Here is a 19147-nt window from a genome sequence, read left to right as displayed (position 1 = left end):
ATGCACCCCTGAGTACCCCTGGCTCCCTGGAACTCACTATGTAGGCCAGGCTAGCCTGAAATACGTGGCAATCGTCCTGCTTCTGCCTTCTGGAGTTCTCCATCATACTAGCTCCGTTAGTCAATAATAGCGAGGACCCAGGAGGTAATCAATTGACTAAGAAATCAGAACATTGCTGTGTGGCATAGGTAAGAACCAGGCCCCGCCAGGGAACATGTCCTGCTGATTGAAGTTTTGAGTCCATCTGGTTTACAATTAATAATGCCTATCTCCATAAAAAGGCAAAAATGGATCGGCCTCGCTCAGCGTGAACAAAAAGCTTAGTGGCACACACCCTGATCCCAGCACTGAGGAGGCAGAAGGACCTAGCTCCAGGCCAGCCTGATTTACAGAGTTCCAGGATAGCCAGAGCCACACAGCCACACCCTGTCTCAACAACAAAGAGAAAGAGAGACACTAGGAAGACTCTAGTTGAGCAAAATAGATATCAATTAATAAAGTCTATTTCTAATAGACTGTGTATTCCAAGACTCAGCCATAATAGTCTATTTAGTTACAGTTCACTGACTTTCACTGTTGTCTATTACTCCTTTGAGGAACCTATCTCGAATTATCCAGCCCAACTGATGGGACTGGGTTCTTCTCCAACTGCTATGACAAACTGTACTACTATAAACATGTCTGACTAAGTCTCCTGACTAAAGCTGGCAGCAAGTAGAAAGTATCACTGGATCACATGACCAGCCAATGACACTGCTTTCCAGAACACCATTCTCACAGCTTTGTGTGTGTGCGCGCGCGCGTCACGTGTAATGTGCATGTGTAGCTGTGCAGGCATATTGCTTTGGAGGTCAGAGAGCATCTCTGTGGAGTCAGTTCTCTCCTTCTATCTGGGAGTTAAAGTCAGGTCGCAGGGTTTACACAGCAGTGCCTTTACCTAACAAGTCCTGTGGCCAGTCCACTTGAATAGTCTTAGTGAACCTGTCAATCATCTCAATCTGAAAAACGTTTTCCCCCTTAGGACTGATTTATTTTTATTTTGTGTTCTGGATAGTTTTCTGTCCATCCTGACACGAGCTGGAGTGGTCTGGAAGAGTGACTCCCAGGGGAGACAAATGCTCTGTCAGGTTGACTGCAGGCAAGTCTAGGACACTTTCTTGATCAGTGCCTACCATGGGGGTGCCACGCCCAGGCACTGAGTGGGCTGAGCAAGCCAGTAGCCACCAGTAGCCACTGTTCTCTGTTTCTGCGTCTGGGATTCTGCCCTGACTGCCCTCAGCGACAGACTGTAATGTAAGCAGTAAGGAGAAATAAGGGCCACATTTGTTTTCTCCCTGTTTTGTCCGCACATGTGTAAGTGAACCAAGTGTGTGCAACGTCTGGAGGGGACAGAAGAGGAAGCCATATTCCTGGGAACTGAAGTTTGGAGTCACCACATAGGTGCTAGCAATGGAACCTGGGCCCTCCAGAAGCAGCCAGTGCTTTCAACCTTTGAGCGCTCTCTCTGGCTTCTTAACTGGAGTGCACCTACTTGGCTACAACTTTTGTCCCCATTGACTTTTGTTGCTGTTGGTTTTATTGCTTTGTTTTGAGACAGTGTCACAGAACCCAGGCTAGCCTCAAACTCACTATGTAGCTGAGGCTGCCCCCTCTGGTTATAACATGCACAAGCACGCATGCTTCCATCATTTTCTTATCATGGTCTTATCATTTAGGTCTCAGTATAACTTCTCCCAAGATGACCCCACCCAGCAAGGCAGAGTCAGCTCCTAACACTTCAGTATGTTACGCTGGTTTACGCTCTTCACAGAAGTCGGTGCTAAAGTTGAGCAATCTATTTCCTGTCAAGTCCACTACCACACGAGAGGGTCCTCGTCTTCTGAGGTCACTGCTGCATTACCTGTAGTAATAGAGCAACACTGGACAAACCTAGAGACGCGGAATCACAAAGCAAAGTAGGAACTCGGGCAGTTGTCTGCCTACAGTCCTCCCTGGAGAACCAGAGAGTATGGTGAATGCCGGTTCCTCTGGGAAGACAGCTCAAAGTGACGGTGACTTCGGTCCTGAGGCACTTTTCCGGAGTCTGATACCTTCCAGCAACAAAGCATTACTTTGGGTTTTTTGGTTTTTTTTTTTTAAATCTAGTAACACTACACAAGTGACTGCTCTGTGTTTTGTGTTTAAAGCTTTCTCTGCATTTCCAAACTTCTCAAACTTCCTCTAGTGTGAAAAAACAAACAAACAGATAAGGAAGAATTATTACGTCCTCAGAGTTAAATATTTACTATATGTGCTTTCAAAAATTTTATATATTAGCTGGAGAGATGGCTCAGTGGTTAAGAGCACTGACTGCTCTTCCGGAGGTCCTGAGTTCAATTCCCAGCAACCACATGGTGGCTCACAACCATCTGTAATGGGATCTGATGCCCTCTTCTGCTGTGTCTGAAGACAGCTACAGTGCATTCACATAAAATAAAATAAACTGGTTTTAAAAAATGTATGTAATTTAAACAACTCCTTGGAAAGGTCCTTCATTACCTGTGTCCTACTTCTTGGCAGGGATGCGTACAAGACACACTACCCATGGGGCTCCTACTATGGCATCTCTTGCTGAGCACGGGCAAGGAAAGGCTCAATGAATTTCTTAGGACTTTGCGAGATCCTTCCAATCTAGTACAGAAAACAGCTGGAAAGTGTAACCTTTAGCAACCAGTTTTTCTGGAACTGGAAAATGTGGGACTGAAGGAGATGAGCTAGCCCAGAGGCTGCTGTAGGTTCTGCCGGGCTGCCTGCCTGCCTCACCACAAACATTGCCAAAGCAAGCTGTCCCCTCCGGCAGGTCTGCAGTCAGAGGCCAGCACACAGCAAAAGACAGGGAAAGGTTTTGTAAACAGCACGGAAATCATTTAATGCTCTTTGGGTAACTTAAGGTTGGTCCTATCTGTAGTTAGCGACGATGCTCTCTCTTTAGATTACTGCACAGCTTCATTTCTAAACAGACTTGAAATAAACTGTGCATCTGAACTGGTTTCCATAGATGAGTTTAAAATGCAGAAGGACTTCTGAAATGTCTGGCCTGCTACTGATGACCCCGCTAGAGTTATCTGGAGGAACCTAACTGAGAAAACGCTTCCATTAGATTGCCTGTAGACAAGTGTGTAGAGCATTTTCTTGATTAGTGAGCGATGTGGGGGAGCCCAGCCCACTTTAGGCAATGCCACCCATCAGTGCTGTAACGAGAGGCCTGGGAAGCCAATGAGCAGCGTTTATCCGCAGCACTGGCTTCAGCTCTGGCCTCCAGCCTCCTGCAGCGAGGTTCCTGCCGTGACTCTCCCAGTGGAGGTTGGGGCTCAGGATATGTATGCTACATAAGCCCTTTCCTCCCTCCCCAAGCTGCTTTCAGTCATGGTGCTTACCACAGCAATAGAGAGCAAACTAAGAGTGGTGTCAGGGTCATAGGGACTGCGGTGACAGACATAATAACCATGTTTTGCTGGGAGACTGTGAAGGACTTTGGAATCTGGGCTGGAAATGCTGTCGAGTGTTGTGGGAGCCTGGAAGACAATGCTGAGAGCGGGACAGATGTGGAGGTCACTGGGGAGTCTCAGGAAGAAGCAGGAACTCTGGGGCTGTTCATGTGATATTTTAAACTAAGAACTTTTGGTTTTGTCAGCTAAGGCTGAAGAATCAGCTGTGATTACGGTAAGCCCAGAGTCACTGAATTAAGCCCTGTGCTTTACCAGAACAGGGTTAGCGCATTACACAGGTGCACATCTTTAAAGCCAATGTTCAGAACAAAGAGATGACTTTTTAGCTCCTTACACACAGCACAGCATAGTAAGACCAGTGTAATCTGGAATTTCAAATTGCTCAAGAAAAGACTAATTCTGTTCATTTCTTCTTCAGGTTTCTGTAACATTAAAAGCATTTTACTTCTTGAAACATTTTAAAAACATAGAAAAAAGCCATCAATACCTAGAAATGACCATAAAACAGTAGCATTGCTTAAAATAAAATCCAAAAAAAGCATTCAAAGACAATATATTTATGAAACACTATCAAATGAACGCATTCAACTAGCCACAGATTTCACCAAGGATAGTTTTGCCAGAGCATCAGCAGCTAAGAGCATATGAAAATTATGCACTTAGCATTTCCTTTCTTTCTTTCTTTTTTGGTTCCTGAATGAAACCCATGGGTCTGACAGGCAGGTGCTCCCAACAGACAGTGTCAGCTGCCAGCGCTAATCTGAGCATCACTGCCCTCGACTCAGCCTTGAGCTGTCTGCAGAAGAACCCACAGAGAGGCCTGTCCCTCTCAGTTCCCATCCTCCTCCCTACCTCTCAGGGTCAAACTGGTAATCCTCCTGCCTCAGCTTCCTGTGCTGAGGGACCACAGCCACTGTGCACTCATGGGCTTGCTTGCCCACTCCCCTCCCTTTCTCTCCAGTGATTCATGTTTTCCAAAATAGCTGTGCACATATGGTGTTATTTACTTGGGGAAAATAAAGCACAAGCGGAGGGAAAGCAGCAAGAATCTTGCAGCTTGTGCCAGTTTTTAAAAACATCCCTGTTTTGTATGGGTTTTGGGGGAAGGAGAAAGGCTGAGTTTAACATTCCAACTGTGTGTGTGCTTGAGCAGGAAGGCATGTGTGGAGGTCAGAGGGTAACCCCGTGTGGCCAGTCCTCTCCTTCCACCTTGAAATGGGTCCCAGGGATTACTCAGGCTGGCCCCTCACTCTGGTGCCCAGGCTTCTACAACCTATGCCTTCCCAGCTGAGCCAGCTCATGGCCTCGGGCTTCTTGTTTTAAGGCAGTCATGCCATGTAGCTCATGCTGGTTTTGAACTTGCCATTCTCTTGCCTCAACCTCACAAGTGATGGGACTGTAGCCATGTACCGTCATGCCTGGCGGTGGCTGTCTGTTGTCTTCTGTCCTGTATGGAGGGTGGCTCTCAGAACCTTATGGATGTCTGACACGCACAGACTCCTCGCCCTCCCTTCTGAGAGGTAGGGAGACAGGCGTGGTGGGCCTAGCCTCTTCTGTACTTTTGAATTTTGGCTTGGTTTTTACAGTAGGACACGTGAGGTTCTGCCTAATGAGTCAGAGAGATCTGTATTTTCGGCATGGACTGAAACTTGCTGCTGGTAGTCTAACGATGAGGAAGTGACACTGAGACTGACATGTCAAACTGATAACTTAAAGTGCAAGGGAGGGGCAGGTGAAGAGGAGGGATGAGGGGAAGGAGACTTTTGTCCCTAGATGAGACTTTTCTGCTCTTTAAAATACACAATAAACTCTTTCCAGGGTGAAACCTGAAGCATCACAAGTAAAATAAGAAAAAAAAATAGCATTGTACTTCAATTCAAGCCGAGAACACAGAAGAGCAGACGCAGAACACACAGCCAGCAGGACACAGGCATTGCCATGCAGCAGCCACCGTGCCAGAGCCCAGAAAGCCACTTACTTTTCTCCGAGTGTCACCCGGAGGCTGCTCTGGGGTAGAGAAATCGATTGTTGGCATTTGTTGTTAGCGGAAGACACACCCACACTTAGGACTACAGTTAATAATAGAAACCACGTATGTCATTACTGTGCACACACACAGACTCGCAGTGAGATGGCTGTGGCCTCTCAGACCTGCACGTGAACAAGCAGCCTATCCCACAGTACAGCCCTGGGCACACTTACTTACCATCGCACAGTACATTATTTTGAACGTGCTGGTTTCTGGGCCTTATACTTTGTGAACCAAAACCTACCTTTTCCCTTCCCCTTGTTCTTTAGGGCCTTGCTCAGGCCGGGCAACTAACTATTCTATGATGTTCTCAGATTTGTTATTCTGAAATTTTCTTTTAAAATTTTAGCACTTGTGTGTGTGTGTGGAGATAAGAGACAACTTGTGGGAAGGCTGCTTCCCTTCCAAGTGGGTTCCAGGCTTGGCAGCCAGTGCCCTCACCCACTGAGCCTCTCATTGGTCTTTGCTCTTTTTTGAGACAGTATCTTGGCATATAGCTCATATCTGGCCTGGAACCTGTGGCAATCCTCCTGCTGCAGCCTCTCAAGAGTACTGAGACTACAGTTATGACTCACTGCATCAGGCTCCAAAATTCATTTCAAAGGCAGAGGGATGCTGGGCCACTTTTTTTTTTTTTTTTTTTAGATTTATTTATTTCGTGTGTATGAGTGCACACCATAAGATTCCATTACAGATGGTTGTAAGCTGTCTTGTGGGTGCTGGGAATTGAACTCAGGACCTCTGGAAGAGCAGTCAGTGCTCTTAACCACTGGCAGCCCTGTGGGCCACTTCTGAGCAATGCAGAGACTAGGCTGCCTGCTGAGGAGTGTGTGGGTGGGAGGCGGGGCTGGTTTAAGGTGCACACACATTTTAGCAAAGCAGTAATGTCTAAGGGGCTGTTTCCCAGCTCCATTCTCAGTCAGAGGTACTGGAGTCTAAGTTCAAGGAAGCAGTGGCTTTGGGCATCGGCAGCTGGGGACAAAAACAGACACACCACGGGACAGTTAACTAAGTCACCTCCTGCTCACAAATCTCTCTGCCCCTTGACTTTTCTCCATCTTCAAGAGTAACAGAACTTCATTAACATGGGGCTATAGAGATGTAGTACAGAGGGAGCGGGCCTGCCTGGTACACGCCAGGCCCTGGGCTTCATCTACCCTGCACCGGGACAGTTACTAAAGGTAAGGGCTAGTTAGACATTTTCAAAGATCTTAAGTCATACAATTCTAAGTACCGTAAACTACCATGGAAATTGCCTCCCATTCAATACATTAGAGCAGCCCACTCCCTAGCGACAGAAGATCAGGAGTGATTCGGCCTTGGCTTTTCAAAGGAGTGAGTGGTAGACAGCAGCTTTCTTGTATAAAAACAGAAGCAATTGCTTATGGCAGTTAGTCAAAGGGAAGAAGCCAAGTGAGGGGTTACACGAAATACACCTCAATTTTCTTGACAGAAAGCAATTTCCAAGTTGTGGGAGACTGGGTAATGCTGGCTATACGAAGCTGTGACAGTGCGGAGACAAGCTCTGTACCACCTCAGGTCAGAGGCTAGGATGCTGTCAAAGAAGCCGGTGGCCAGGCATGGTGGCACGTTCCTTTACTGCCATCCCTCGGGAGGGAAGAGGCGGAGGGATCTCCAGGAGTTTGAAGGCATTGAGACTATATAGTGAGACCCTATTTCAAACAAATATACAAACGAGAAGACCAAACCACAACAAAAACCCAGGTATCCAGAGACCCCACAGTCAGAAACTGAATTAAAAAATCCATTTATTCCAGTCACATTTTCTGCAATATTTGTGACTAATTATTATAAGTTGAATTTCTAAAACAATTTCTATTAAAAATATTATTGTGTGTGAGCACACGTGCCATGGTCCATGGTCCATGTACAGAGGTCAGAGGACAACTCTGTGGAAGGAACTGGTTCTCTTCCCACCTTTACATGGGTCCCAGACACTGAGCTCAGACAAAGCAAGAGTTTCATGCACTGAGCCATCTCATCAGCCATGGTGTGACAGCACTTTATTCCCATTAGTGATGGGAAGACGAGACTACTAACAAACCTATTTTTTGTTCCATTAGTTTATACTATAATAATTTTTGTTGGTTATAAATAAAACAAAAAAGATCCTATCATTTTTTGGTGAGTTCTTACCTAAAGTATAACACTGACAAAGTCCATAAAACCACTACTCTAAAATTTCTTTGAGATTATTTAAGGAAAATAAGTTACTAGTACAAGTACATCTGAGTTTTCAGTCCCTTTGCTCTTCGTGGATGCTGTGGATTCTTCCTGTGGATTCTTCTGTTTCTTCACCTATAGGATACCTGGAACACCATGAGAGTTGGAACTAAGACCGGACTACACTGTTCTGTTATTATCACTGTCTTTCGGTTTTTGGCGACGGTCTTGTTACACAGACCATCTGCCCTTGAATTCCCTTGTAGTCTAAGATGGCCTCAAACTCTTCTGCTTCTGTCTCCACCTCCCGAGTGCTAGGATTGCAAACACGTGGGTGCCAACATGCCCAGACACGACTACTCTTTCTACAGAGAGAACGTTTTCTTTGCCCTGATCATCATTTCTAAGAGGCCTTACTTTGTAAAGAGCCAAACAGGAAGGTCTGAGCCTGTTAAACCTCACAGCACAAACCTACGGAGGTTTACATAGGGCGATAGTATTTCTGCCCTAATGTTTTTCTTAGTTCTATTAACTCTCATGATTTCTTCTCTGAAAACCTGAGTCAACTCTATGAATCAACACAACCAGAACTTTTATATCACTTTTACATGTGTCTTGACCTGTTGTTTTACTTTTAAAGTGTGTGTGTATGTATACACGAGTGTGTGTATGCATGCGTGTGCATATGAATGCATGATTGTGTGTGTGAAAGAGAGAGAGAGAGAGAGAGAGAGAGAGAGAGAGAGAGAGAGAGAGAGAGAGAGAAGAGAGAAAGAAAGAGAGACTGGAGACTGAACCCTGCTAAAGCTTCGCATACCTGTGTTCCTGGCCTTTTAATTTTCAGTTTGACATAGGGTCTCACTAAGTTGCCCAAGCTGGCCCTGAACTTGTAATGCTGCTCTTTCAGCCTCCCAAGTATACAGAATTACAGGTTTTTACCACCAGGCTATTTTAATTTAATAGTATGTGTTTCAGCTTGACAAATACTTATAAAAAATTTACAGGCCTTTAACCATTGCGTTTGCTTTCTAACAATCAAGACAGGCCAAGGACAGCGGTTTGATTCATTTGCAGATTTCTAGGAAGCATAGGATTAAAGAGGAAGCCTCATGAATCTAAGAACATAGTTTACAATGGCTCTTCAAGCTGCTACTGTCTATAAACTCATGTAGTCAGCAGGAAAACAGTGGCGATTATCCTGAAATGACGGCTAAGTGACATACATTACTTACCTCCAAACAGTTCCAAATCTCTTAAGCCCTCAACAATGAACTTTTCCGAGACCCACCGCTAAAGAGGAAAACCCCAAAGAGAATTAGTATGTCTTCTAAGCCACAGCAAAGTAGCTATCAGCCTTTAGAGACAAGACAACTACCCCACAAAAACATAAAACCAAGCAGTACAATAGGACTATTTTCATGGAAAAGTAAGGATCTAGAAATTGGCTACAAACAATAGATTCATTCCTTTCTCTAGTCTAACCTTAAACAAAGTGACAATTGGTTCATAAATGTGATTGAGGGGAAATATGTGGAACCGCCCTAATAATGAATATTATTTTTTCTCCCAGACAGAAAATATCTTTCTTTATTCCATAGATAATCCTTACAAGGTCTGCATCATCAATGTCCATTTGAAAAAGTATTTGAAAAAGTATTACTAGAATTCAATACACAGAAAGCATGAATAAAAGAAATCTTCACAAGCCTCTGCTAGTTTATAAAACGAGACCTAGCACATCCCATACTTTTTTTTAAATTGACGAAGTTTTCTTCTTCTGTTTGGTTTTACCTTTTTGAGATAGGGTCTCGCTCTGTAGCCTAGCCTGCCTTAACCCCCTCGATCCTCCTTCCTCAGTTTCCCAAGTTCTGTTGTTGTTTTAATAGCATTTATTCACTGTACGGGAGGACGAGTCTCCTCCTGACATTTTCACACATGCAGACCGTGCAGCCCAGCACCCTCTCCTTGCCCTTCCCCTACTCTGGGTCCCCGGTTTTCTCAAACAGAACTCCTGCTGATTTCCTGTCTGCAGGTCATCCTCAGCCTCTCTGTCACTCTGAGGGCACAGAGGCTGCTGGAGCTGCACATTTACAAGGGTTTCTATCAAGTTCACAGGACTAAATGAGCACGATCATTGTGCACCTCGCCAGCCCGCTTCAGATGAGTGCTAGGTTTCCATTCTACCACCCAGGGGTCCAGTTTCACCTTAATCAGGACAGGTTAAAATAGGAATGTGGCTCCTACTTAAAAGCAGTGGAATCCAGGTTCTGTTTCACTATGACTGGGGTTAAAGTTTGGCACGGAGGCGTTCTTTCCACTGAGCAGAGCTCAGGCTAAGGAGTGAGTTACCTCCTCCTCTAAATTAACACTGAAGTTTATTCCTCACAGTGTAACTGTTTTTATAAGTGTATACACAAGAAAGGGAAGACTAAAGAACATTCTAAAACAAGCTATATAATAAGCTATGTAATATAAAATAAAATATAAAATAAGCTATATATAATATACACTATAAAGTTCCTTTGTTGTTTCCTGTAACAATTTTTTCTGAATTAAAAAAATCAAATTTAATGTAAAAATTTCTATGCACTATACTACAAATGATAATTTGTGCTTTAATATTTGAGAGTGGTAAATTCATCTCTCATAAATGAGAAATCTTTAAGTATAATTTTAAGAATCCTTAAATATTAATTAAAATAATAAATCTTTATTAAATATCACTAAAATCTTTAATCATTATTGCATTTTAAAATTAAGTACTTGATGAAAGAGATAACATACTTTAAGAAAATTTTAATTATTTATTTTATCGGGGAAGGGCTGCACAGATGGGAGGCCAGAGGACATGTGGGATTCATTTCTCTCCCCTCACCATGGGGGTGAGATAGAACTCAAGTCTCCAGGCTTGATAGCCAGCCTCTGTAGCTGCTGAGTCAGCTCATGGCCCTTAAGATACTGAAGTCATTGGCACTTATAAAGAAGCTAAACCCAGTATTTGTCTTTAAGGTCAATCGAATAATTTTTTTTTCCTAAAATTTTTACAGGGGACAGTGGGGAACAAGTTCCCACTACCATAAAGTATACAGTTGAATTTTCTAAATTTGGGGAAATTGCAGGGGTCAGCACATCTGAGTGCTAAGTCTTCGCCTGGGAAACCACCTTTATGGCATCTACCCTGTCGGGTGACTATAATGTGCGTGTGTGTGTGTGTGTGTGTGTGTGTGTGTGTGTGTGTGTGTGTGTACATGCATGGTGTGTATGTGGGGATCAGAGGACATGGGAGTCAGCTCTCTTCTTCCACTGGGTAGGTCCTAGGAACTAAACTCAGATATCAGGCTTAGCACCAAGCACTTGGACCTGCTGGGCCAGCACACTAGTCACTGATAAAAATTAAGATATAATAATACATCCTTCAAGTTAATGTTAAAGATTATTCATGATTATATTTAGAAATGTGTTCTGGTAACTATAGTCTGACACTAATTTTAAAAACATAAATCCCTGAGAAACAGAAGCAAACAGAGTTTTACCAACTGTAACTACACAGAAAAAGCTCAACCCATTTAACTTGTGACCAATCAATTCATAAAATAAGTTGCCTTCCTGTTCCTTCCTTTTCCACCAGACAATTCTGAGTATCACATAACACAACCCACTATAATATTAACCCAAGTACTCTTCAGAAAAGACAAATAGAAAGCCAGAAGACTGGGAACACTCACCCTAATTCGCTCTGGTTTACTTACAAGAAAAGACATGGGTTCCTACTGTGTAGACCTACTTCAACTTCAAAAACTTAAACCTAAAAGGAAGACAGAAACAGGGAAAGTTGGTTAAATCACTATTTATGGAAATACTTTTCTTCCTGAATTAGTCTCCTGTAGTAGAGGCTGCCCCAAACTCACTACAAAGTAGAGAAGGACCTTGTACTCCTGAAAGCCTCTACACCCTGAATGCTGGGATCACAGGAGAGCACAACACCTGGGTTAAGTGCTGTTCGGGATGGAGCTGGGTGTTTCCCTGGATGCTAGGTAGGTTCTCTGCTAGGCAACATCCCCAGCCCAGACAAAGCATTTGTTGAACAAAACATACTACTGGTCTACCATTCAAGGCACAATAGCAGACATATAACTTGCTAACTTCTGACTATTTTTTTTTTAGAAGAATGTTGAAAGACAATACACTTAGATATATTTGTGCAAGTACATTGTGATGCTGCCATTTCTGTAAGAAAGAAGTATGGAGTCAGGGGTGTTAGTACATTCCTGTATTCTGAGAACTCAGGAGGCTCAGGCAGAAGGCTGGAGAACTGCAGGCCAGTGTGGGCTCTGCACACAGCAGGACTACTGAGAGGAATGCACAACAAGGTGGGGAGAAGTGGGGTGCAGTGGAGGTGTGGCAGGAAACTTCTTCCACTTGGAGGGAGGTGAGTGGGAAAGCCGTGGTAACAGACTTAAAGTGAGCTTCTTTTAAAAACACAGCAGGGATATCTGCCGACCCAGTACAAGACAGCAGCAGAAGCTACAGGCACATGGTGTCTGAAGCATAAACCTCTCTGGCTTTTCCCCACTTCCTTGAGACCAGGTTTCGGGTACCCAGGATGATCTGTCACCTCAGCAGAGAATGGCCTTGAACTTCTGACCCTCTGATGTGCCTATCTAAATGTTGGGGTTATGACACCACACATGCCTAAAAATCTCTGTCTGCTGAATATTGTAAATACAGGTGCGATCTTTAGTTTGAATTAAAATGCTCAGTAAACTGAAGTGACTCTGTTCATCCCTGAGAGTCTTCGGGCAGGGTAGGCAGGCACTCTACCTGTGAGCCACCAGCACTGCTATGTTTGAGACAAAGTCCTTTACTCAGACTCTAACGGCTAGGATTATAGACACACCAGCTGCACCTCTCTGAAAATATACAGTGACTTCCTGATGACATAACTGTGTGCTGAAAAGACTCTAAGGAGTCTACAAAAGAAAAATCATTTTTAAGATGGGTATGGAGCTGCATACCTGTCATCCCAGCACTAGGCAAACGGAGGCAGGAGGATCAGGCATTCAAGGTCATATTTGCTTATTTGTGACTCTGAAGCTAGCCTTTGCTACATGAACTGTGCCAAAAAATAAACAAATAGGACAAAACAAAACAAGAATTTAGACCTACCTACTGTATAGCAGACTGGGTATCATAGCAAAGACTTGTAGTCTTAGAACTAGGGAGACTGGGGCAGGAGGATCAAGAGTTCAGAGCCAGTTTGGCTACAGAAGAGATGCTGAGTCAAGGGAAAAAAACCAAAACCAAAAACAGTCTAAAAACAGATAGACATTCACCTGAATGTTGAGGGACTTCCCTTTTCTATTTCTTGTAGAAGGATTTTAATCCAGCAACATGGCTACCGTGGCGATGTGGAATAGAGACAGGCCCTTAGTACACACTTCTAAACCCAAACAATGAAGGTAAAGTTAGCTTGTAGAAGGAAGCACTCATGTTTGAAAGTGATATCTAATTGAGTGGCAGTGAAAGTGACAAATTAGAGAAAGAGCTGACAGAATAGGATATGCCCAGCTCTCAGGAGAACAGAGAGGAAAGAGATGTGACTTAAAAGAGCAGCAGGGAGAGTGGAAAAGGGAAGAGGTAGCCTTCCTGGGACAGTTGTACAGAGACAGGTTGCAGAGAGAGAACATGCTAGACACAGGGGAAGACCGAGTGAGCCAGAGAACGAGAAGGAGCCAGAGGATTGGAACAGATTGACACGGTCAGTAGGAGGCCAAGCAGAGTAATTCAGTCAGAAGCTGAAAGAAGCCAGTTTGAGTCAGTCAGCATGGACAGGTGTTTTGTGCCAGAACATCTGGGTTGACCAGCCAGCCAGAGTTCAGAAAGAGCTAGAAAGGGTGAGCTTATTCAGCAGTAAGTCTCAAGAGGCTGAAAACATTCTAGGCCTAGATTAAATTACATGGAGGTTAAAAGCTTCCAGGATTAGGCCTAGGTTAGCAGAGGGAGGCAGTAAACCTTGGAGACAACAATTACATTAGGTGAAGAAAAGATAATTGAACAATCTCTATTTTGTGTGACATTCAGATCACTAGGCTGCTTCGAATGTCCTTAAAATAGAAAACTACAGTGGAAGGATAAAGCAGATGAATATGTCATTCAAAACATAAATCCACTTTTATCAACATTTAATACCACAATACATTGGCAAAGCAATATTCATAGTTGACAGGTACCAAAATAGCCTTATAATTTACTGACTTGTGGTGCTAAAGATCCAGCACAGGACCTCACACATACTGGACAAGCACTCTACACTGAGGTGTTGCATACTACATACAACATACACACATACTAGACCAGCACTCTACACTGGGGTGCATACTACATACAACATACACACATACTAGACCAGCACTCTACACTGGGGTGCATATCACATACTACATACACACATACTAGACAAGCACTCTACACTGGGGTGCATACCACATACAGTTGCATTATTTACAATCAACGATTACTTATTTTTAAGACTCTACTAGGACTTGAGACAACTGAAGTCCTCAGAAGTAATAACAAGGCTTCAGTTTTAGCTGTGTGACTAAATCCTATACACTCTGCATAAACTGAAAATCCACTTTAGGGCAACCAAATTTACAAGTACAGATTAGGAATAGCTGAGCTGTGTAGCATCTGCCTAGCATGCCCAAGGCCCTAAGTTTAATCCCCAGTATAGAAAAAATTATTTTTAGTTTTATTTTTCTTTACCTGAAAGAATAGCTATGATGTTGAGGTTTATACATTAAACCTGGAAGAGGTGTGGCACTTATGCTAACATGTGTTAAAACCCCAGAGTATGTGTTGGTGTCAGTCATACGTGAGAATACATTGTCCTCAAGTATGACTATCCCTTCAACAGGGCCCTGGTACCCGACACATACAGAAGCAGAAAGTGCGCCCTTAGCTGGCTATGGAAGTAGTAAGCACACCAAAAAGGGTGGGGAAACAGACAAGGAATGAGTAATTTATAGAATTCATCAAAAGCACGGCTGAGTGTCAGTGGGCCTAGAACATCAAAGGTGACTTAAAACGGAAATTCCAAGCAAAAGAGCATAACTATTCCCCAGTATCTGCTCTGTCTTGTACAAAGGTGTACCAACTTCTACAACAGTGCTTGCCACATAGGAACCACCCAGTAGCACTAAACGTAACACTGCCTGACTGAAGCATCAGCTCTTTGAACATTCTCTAAGTGTGTGTGTGGACAGCACATGGCTGTACCAGCAGGGAGTAGAAAAGCACCCGAGGCTTTGACACACAATGGCGGTCTAAGCAGTGTGTCTTACATCTTGTGCCCACAAATCACTTAGAGATCTTCTGAAATTGCAGGCTGCAGCTCAGACGGTCTGGAGTGGGCTGGGAAATCCTAACTCACTCCCTGGAGACGACAATGTGGTTGCCATGTGGACCATGGTTATTAACTAACATTTGAGACATCTTGTTTGGAAGAACATTCCAAGAAATGTCAGTCTATGAAGGAATGAAGAAAGGGAGGGGTAAAAATAACCCAGAGAAAAGTATGCTGGTTAGAAAACAACATCCCTGGAGTCTGTAGCACTGGAAACACCAGGAAACGGATGGACGGCTAAGAATGAAGTATGAAGCACACAGCACCATCCCAAGCCATCTACTTCATCCTCTGCCCGTTGGACAATTTGCTTTAAGACAGGGTCCCCTACCACAAAGTATACCATGAAGTCACTATGTAGCCGATGGTGACCTTGATCTCGATCCTTCTGCTTCCACTCCTAACCACTAGGATTACAGGCCTGTGCCACCAAGCATAGTTGGGGGACTATCTTTTACAAACTCTCCTAGACATGTGACTGACTGAAAACTTAATACCTCATCCGGGAACCCGTTCTATAGCTGATGTGTGTTTGTGTTCCTGAGTACTCAGAAAATGATTGATGTGCCACGGAGCCAATGGCAGAGGTGGGAAAGCTCTGAGGTATTAGTGGCTTTAGTGGAAGAATAAAATATTGATCCACTTAGTGTATGAGTGTATGTTGAAGGTGTGCAGGAGGGGTGCGCAGCAGGTGTCTTCGCTATTGATCTCTGTCAAGTTCAAGTTTAACTAATATTGAGAGTTCAGCTAATGTTGAGAAGGATTCTATCTTCCAAGAAGTGGGGGAGGAGTGGGGTGGTAATTTGCCAGAATAGTAGTATTGATGTTTAAAAAGAGGCTAGAGATGGCTCACTCGTGGAATCTCAGCACTCAGGAGGATCAGGAATTCAACATCACATCTGGCTACAGTCTCTTTTGAAAAAAGAAAAGAGTGTAGTCTAAAGACTCTGCTTCCCTTTTTGTCCCTGGTCTAATGTTGACACTCAGTAATCACCTCAGGTACCCTCTGTTACAGCAGCTCCCACTAACTCACCTGTGTGGCCCTGGCTGCCTGGAACTCACTCTGTAGACCAGGCTGGCCTTGAACTCAGAGACCTGCCTGCCTCTGCCTCCTGGGTGCTTGTTTTAAAGGCGTGTGCTATCGTGACAGGCTCCCACATTAACTCTTACACTTACCAATGTGTGTGTGTGTGTGTGTGTGTGTGGGTGTGTGTGTATACATATATATAATATGTTCGTGCGTATATATGTTCGTATGTATATGTATACCTGTTTGTATGCTTGGTGAGGCTAAGGGACACTACTCTGCCTGGACACAGGCTGGCGGCCAGTGACTTTTTTTTTTTTTCTATTTTTATCGTTGGTCCTCCAAACTTCATGTCTGGGGTCACAACTATAAACACAGCCAAACGTCTAAGAAACCTAATTAAAGGGTAAAGAGAGTTCAGTGCTCTAACTAATGGCTAAACTATTAAGTTCTTGAACTAAGACAGAGGCAAGATAGCAATTTTCTTCTTGGTAGTGTTAGGAATGGAAAGCAAGTCCTCACTAGAGATAATCAAGCCACGCCCACAGACTCAAATTTGGTCTACCACCTCTCAAGATCTGAGTCTCAGGTGTTGGGTATCTCTGGATAAGCTATCAACTAGTTCATAGAAGACCCATCCAAATATTGGAACATGGTACTACCTCAACGGGTATTTCAGTAAGACCGATTCCAACAGTCTGGGAGAAGGGGGTCAAGTTGAAGTACCTTAGGATTTTAGCAGAGGTCCGAGTTGAGAAGTTATCCTATTTCCTAAAACTATGAACAATTTTATTTAGCCACTCCCCTTCGGTCGTGCTCATTCTCAGCCACCATACTCGGTCCCCAAAATTGCTGGGGAAACTAAGACAAAAAGACAATTAGAAGCTCTTCGTTTTGACCAAAGCAGAGGATAGCCCTGATCTTGCTTCCATATGAGAGCTCAACCCCAACTGGAAGCCTCGGGAAAGGTGGGGAGGCCATGCGGGAGCTAGCCTCTCCGGTCCGGCAACTCTGCTCAGCATCTCCCCAGCAAGGCCCAAGCCTAATTTTGCTCTCAGGCTGTAACCTCAATGCGGGAACCCAGAACCCAGGTTAAATGAGGGCTAGAGGAGGGCGAGGGTGAGCCGGGATGGCCGCTTGGGGCCCAACCCCGAGGAGATGGACTCGGAGTCGGGAGAGAGGAACCGGCCCTGGGAGCGCACCAGGCGGGCCCGCCACCCGGTACCTGGTCTAGGAGTCAGAGCGCAGTACCGACTCCGTCTCGGCTCCGCCTCCTCAGTTTTGTGGCCGCGCTGCCGCCAGGCCGGTTGCTGGGAGGGAGGTACGCAACGTGCCATGCGCAGTGGAGGGAACCAGGGAAACTGGCCGAGCCTCGCCCCTCCCGTAAGGAAGCCCCGCCCCTTCACGGAAGATGCTCCTCCTTACCCCGCTTCACGGAGGAAGTCCCGCCCCTCCCTTACTAGGAAGCTCTGCTTTGCCCCATCCAAATAGGAAGCTCCGCCTCTTGCCTCCTGCAGAGGAAGTCCTGCCTTGCCGGGCTCTCCGCCTTACCACTGCCCACGAAGGACTCGGCTCCGCCTTGCCCCACCCATACCCTCCAGTAGAGGAAGCTCCGCCTTTCCCCAGAGAGGGTCTCTCTGCTTCCCACCTTATCCTTATCTTATCGGAAATGATAGACCCACAGTCTCTGTGTCGGGGAGAGTTATTAACTAGTCTTTTCCCCTTTGCTGAGGTCGTTCCTTATCTAGTACGAAGGCAGGTTTCCCCAAGGATGTGGAAGCGAAAGACCTACTAGCTTGTCTTTGTTGCAGTCCAAAAGGGCCCCTTCCAGCAGAAAGAAAAAGGGCAAGGGCTAACTATAGCTATTGACTTGGCTACCAGGGGTATTCCCACCCCTCAACGCATTCTGCCGCTCCCAAATCATTTCACCTGGTAGGACTTAAATGGAAAAACACACGTCTTACTTGGGTCTCTCTCAGGCCAGGCATTAGAAGAGGAAACTTTGCCCTCTGTGCCCAAAAGTTCCTTCTTTCTCCATAAAACGAGAGATTTTGTTTCTGTTCATAACTTTTTTTGGTAATGAGGTAATTTTGATAGCGTCGCATGTTGCCTGCATTGGCCTTGAACTCAAGAGATCAGCTTCCCTCTGCCTCTGCTGGGATTAAAGGTTTGGTTGCGTGTCCTCTACTTGTAGAAATCTATGATGATTTACCTTGTCAAATAAGACAGCTGCAGGGGCCAAAGCATATAGGACTGATAAAATGAGCACTCCATTTTATCATGAAGTAATTTTTAGTACTTCAGTTATTGTGGGGTAAGGACCCAATACATCCGTATATGTCCTGTCAAGTAATGAATACATTTTTTTTCCTAGTGCTGTCTCCTCACAGATTTATACCGGTCTATTAACTTCCAAGAATTTTAAGTTTATCCACTTGATGAAAACACACACCACCCTTATCCGGGGTTCTTGCTGTTTTATACACAGCTGTAGCCTTGTCCAATGTTTTAACATCCCGAATTGCAATCTCAGTCTCAAAATATTTCAGCATCGAACCTCATGAATCCACAAAAAGCAAGGGAGTGGAGGAAAACTCAGTTTCTGCCAGTTCACACAGTCCTTGGAATCCAGAACATAAAAAAAAAAGCAGTACCTGAAAAGGTGTCAAGCTTTGCTTTTATTTGTTGTATGTTGTGTGTGTGTACTTCTATTTGAATGTATTTGTATGTGTATGTGTATGTGGACTTGAATGTATGTGCACAAACCATGTGTGTGCAGAAGCAGGCAGAGGTCAGAAGGTGTCATACCCTCTGGAACTGGAGTGACAGAAACTTGTGGGTGCTAGATCCTTTCCAAGAGCAGCAAGTGCTTCTTACTGCTGACCCATCTCTCCAGCCCCAAACATAGTTTTGAGGCAGGGTCTCACACCTAATCCAAGCTAACCAGGCTGACTTTAAACTCTGTAAACCCCATCTCTTCTGGGATGACAGTGTGAAACCACTGCACCAGACTG

The 19147-nt window shown here is 44.5% G+C and overlaps 1 protein-coding gene and 1 pseudogene across 11 annotated transcripts in view; both read right to left on the bottom strand.

Annotated features, from left to right (window-relative positions):
• Positions 1–17473, bottom strand: part of Strada (STE20 related adaptor alpha) — a 28374-nt gene extending 10901 nt beyond the window's left edge. For 3 of the 11 annotated variants that reach the window (XM_032912278.1, XM_032912279.1, XM_032912281.1), the window contains exons 1-4: positions 17359–17473; positions 11427–11506; positions 8934–8991; positions 5467–5495 (exon numbers count right to left, since the gene is read on the bottom strand). In XM_032912278.1, the coding sequence (XP_032768169.1) occupies positions 5467–5495; positions 8934–8991; positions 11427–11462 (123 nt within the window). In that variant the 5' untranslated portion in view covers positions 11463–11506; positions 17359–17473. Of the gene's footprint in view, positions 1–5466; positions 5496–8933; positions 8992–11426; positions 11507–17358 lie in introns of those variants that run through there. The other 8 variants (XM_032912280.1, XM_032912282.1, XM_032912284.1 and 5 more) reach the window with 6 other exon arrangements.
• Positions 10757–10894, bottom strand: LOC116910740 (annotated as a pseudogene).
• Positions 17474–19147: the final 1674 nt, after the last annotated feature.

Source organism: Rattus rattus, chromosome 9 (genome assembly GCF_011064425.1).
Source record: "Rattus rattus isolate New Zealand chromosome 9, Rrattus_CSIRO_v1, whole genome shotgun sequence".
Classification (NCBI taxonomy): Eukaryota; Metazoa; Chordata; class Mammalia; order Rodentia; family Muridae; genus Rattus; species Rattus rattus.
This window is presented reverse-complemented; position numbering and strand designations above follow the sequence as displayed.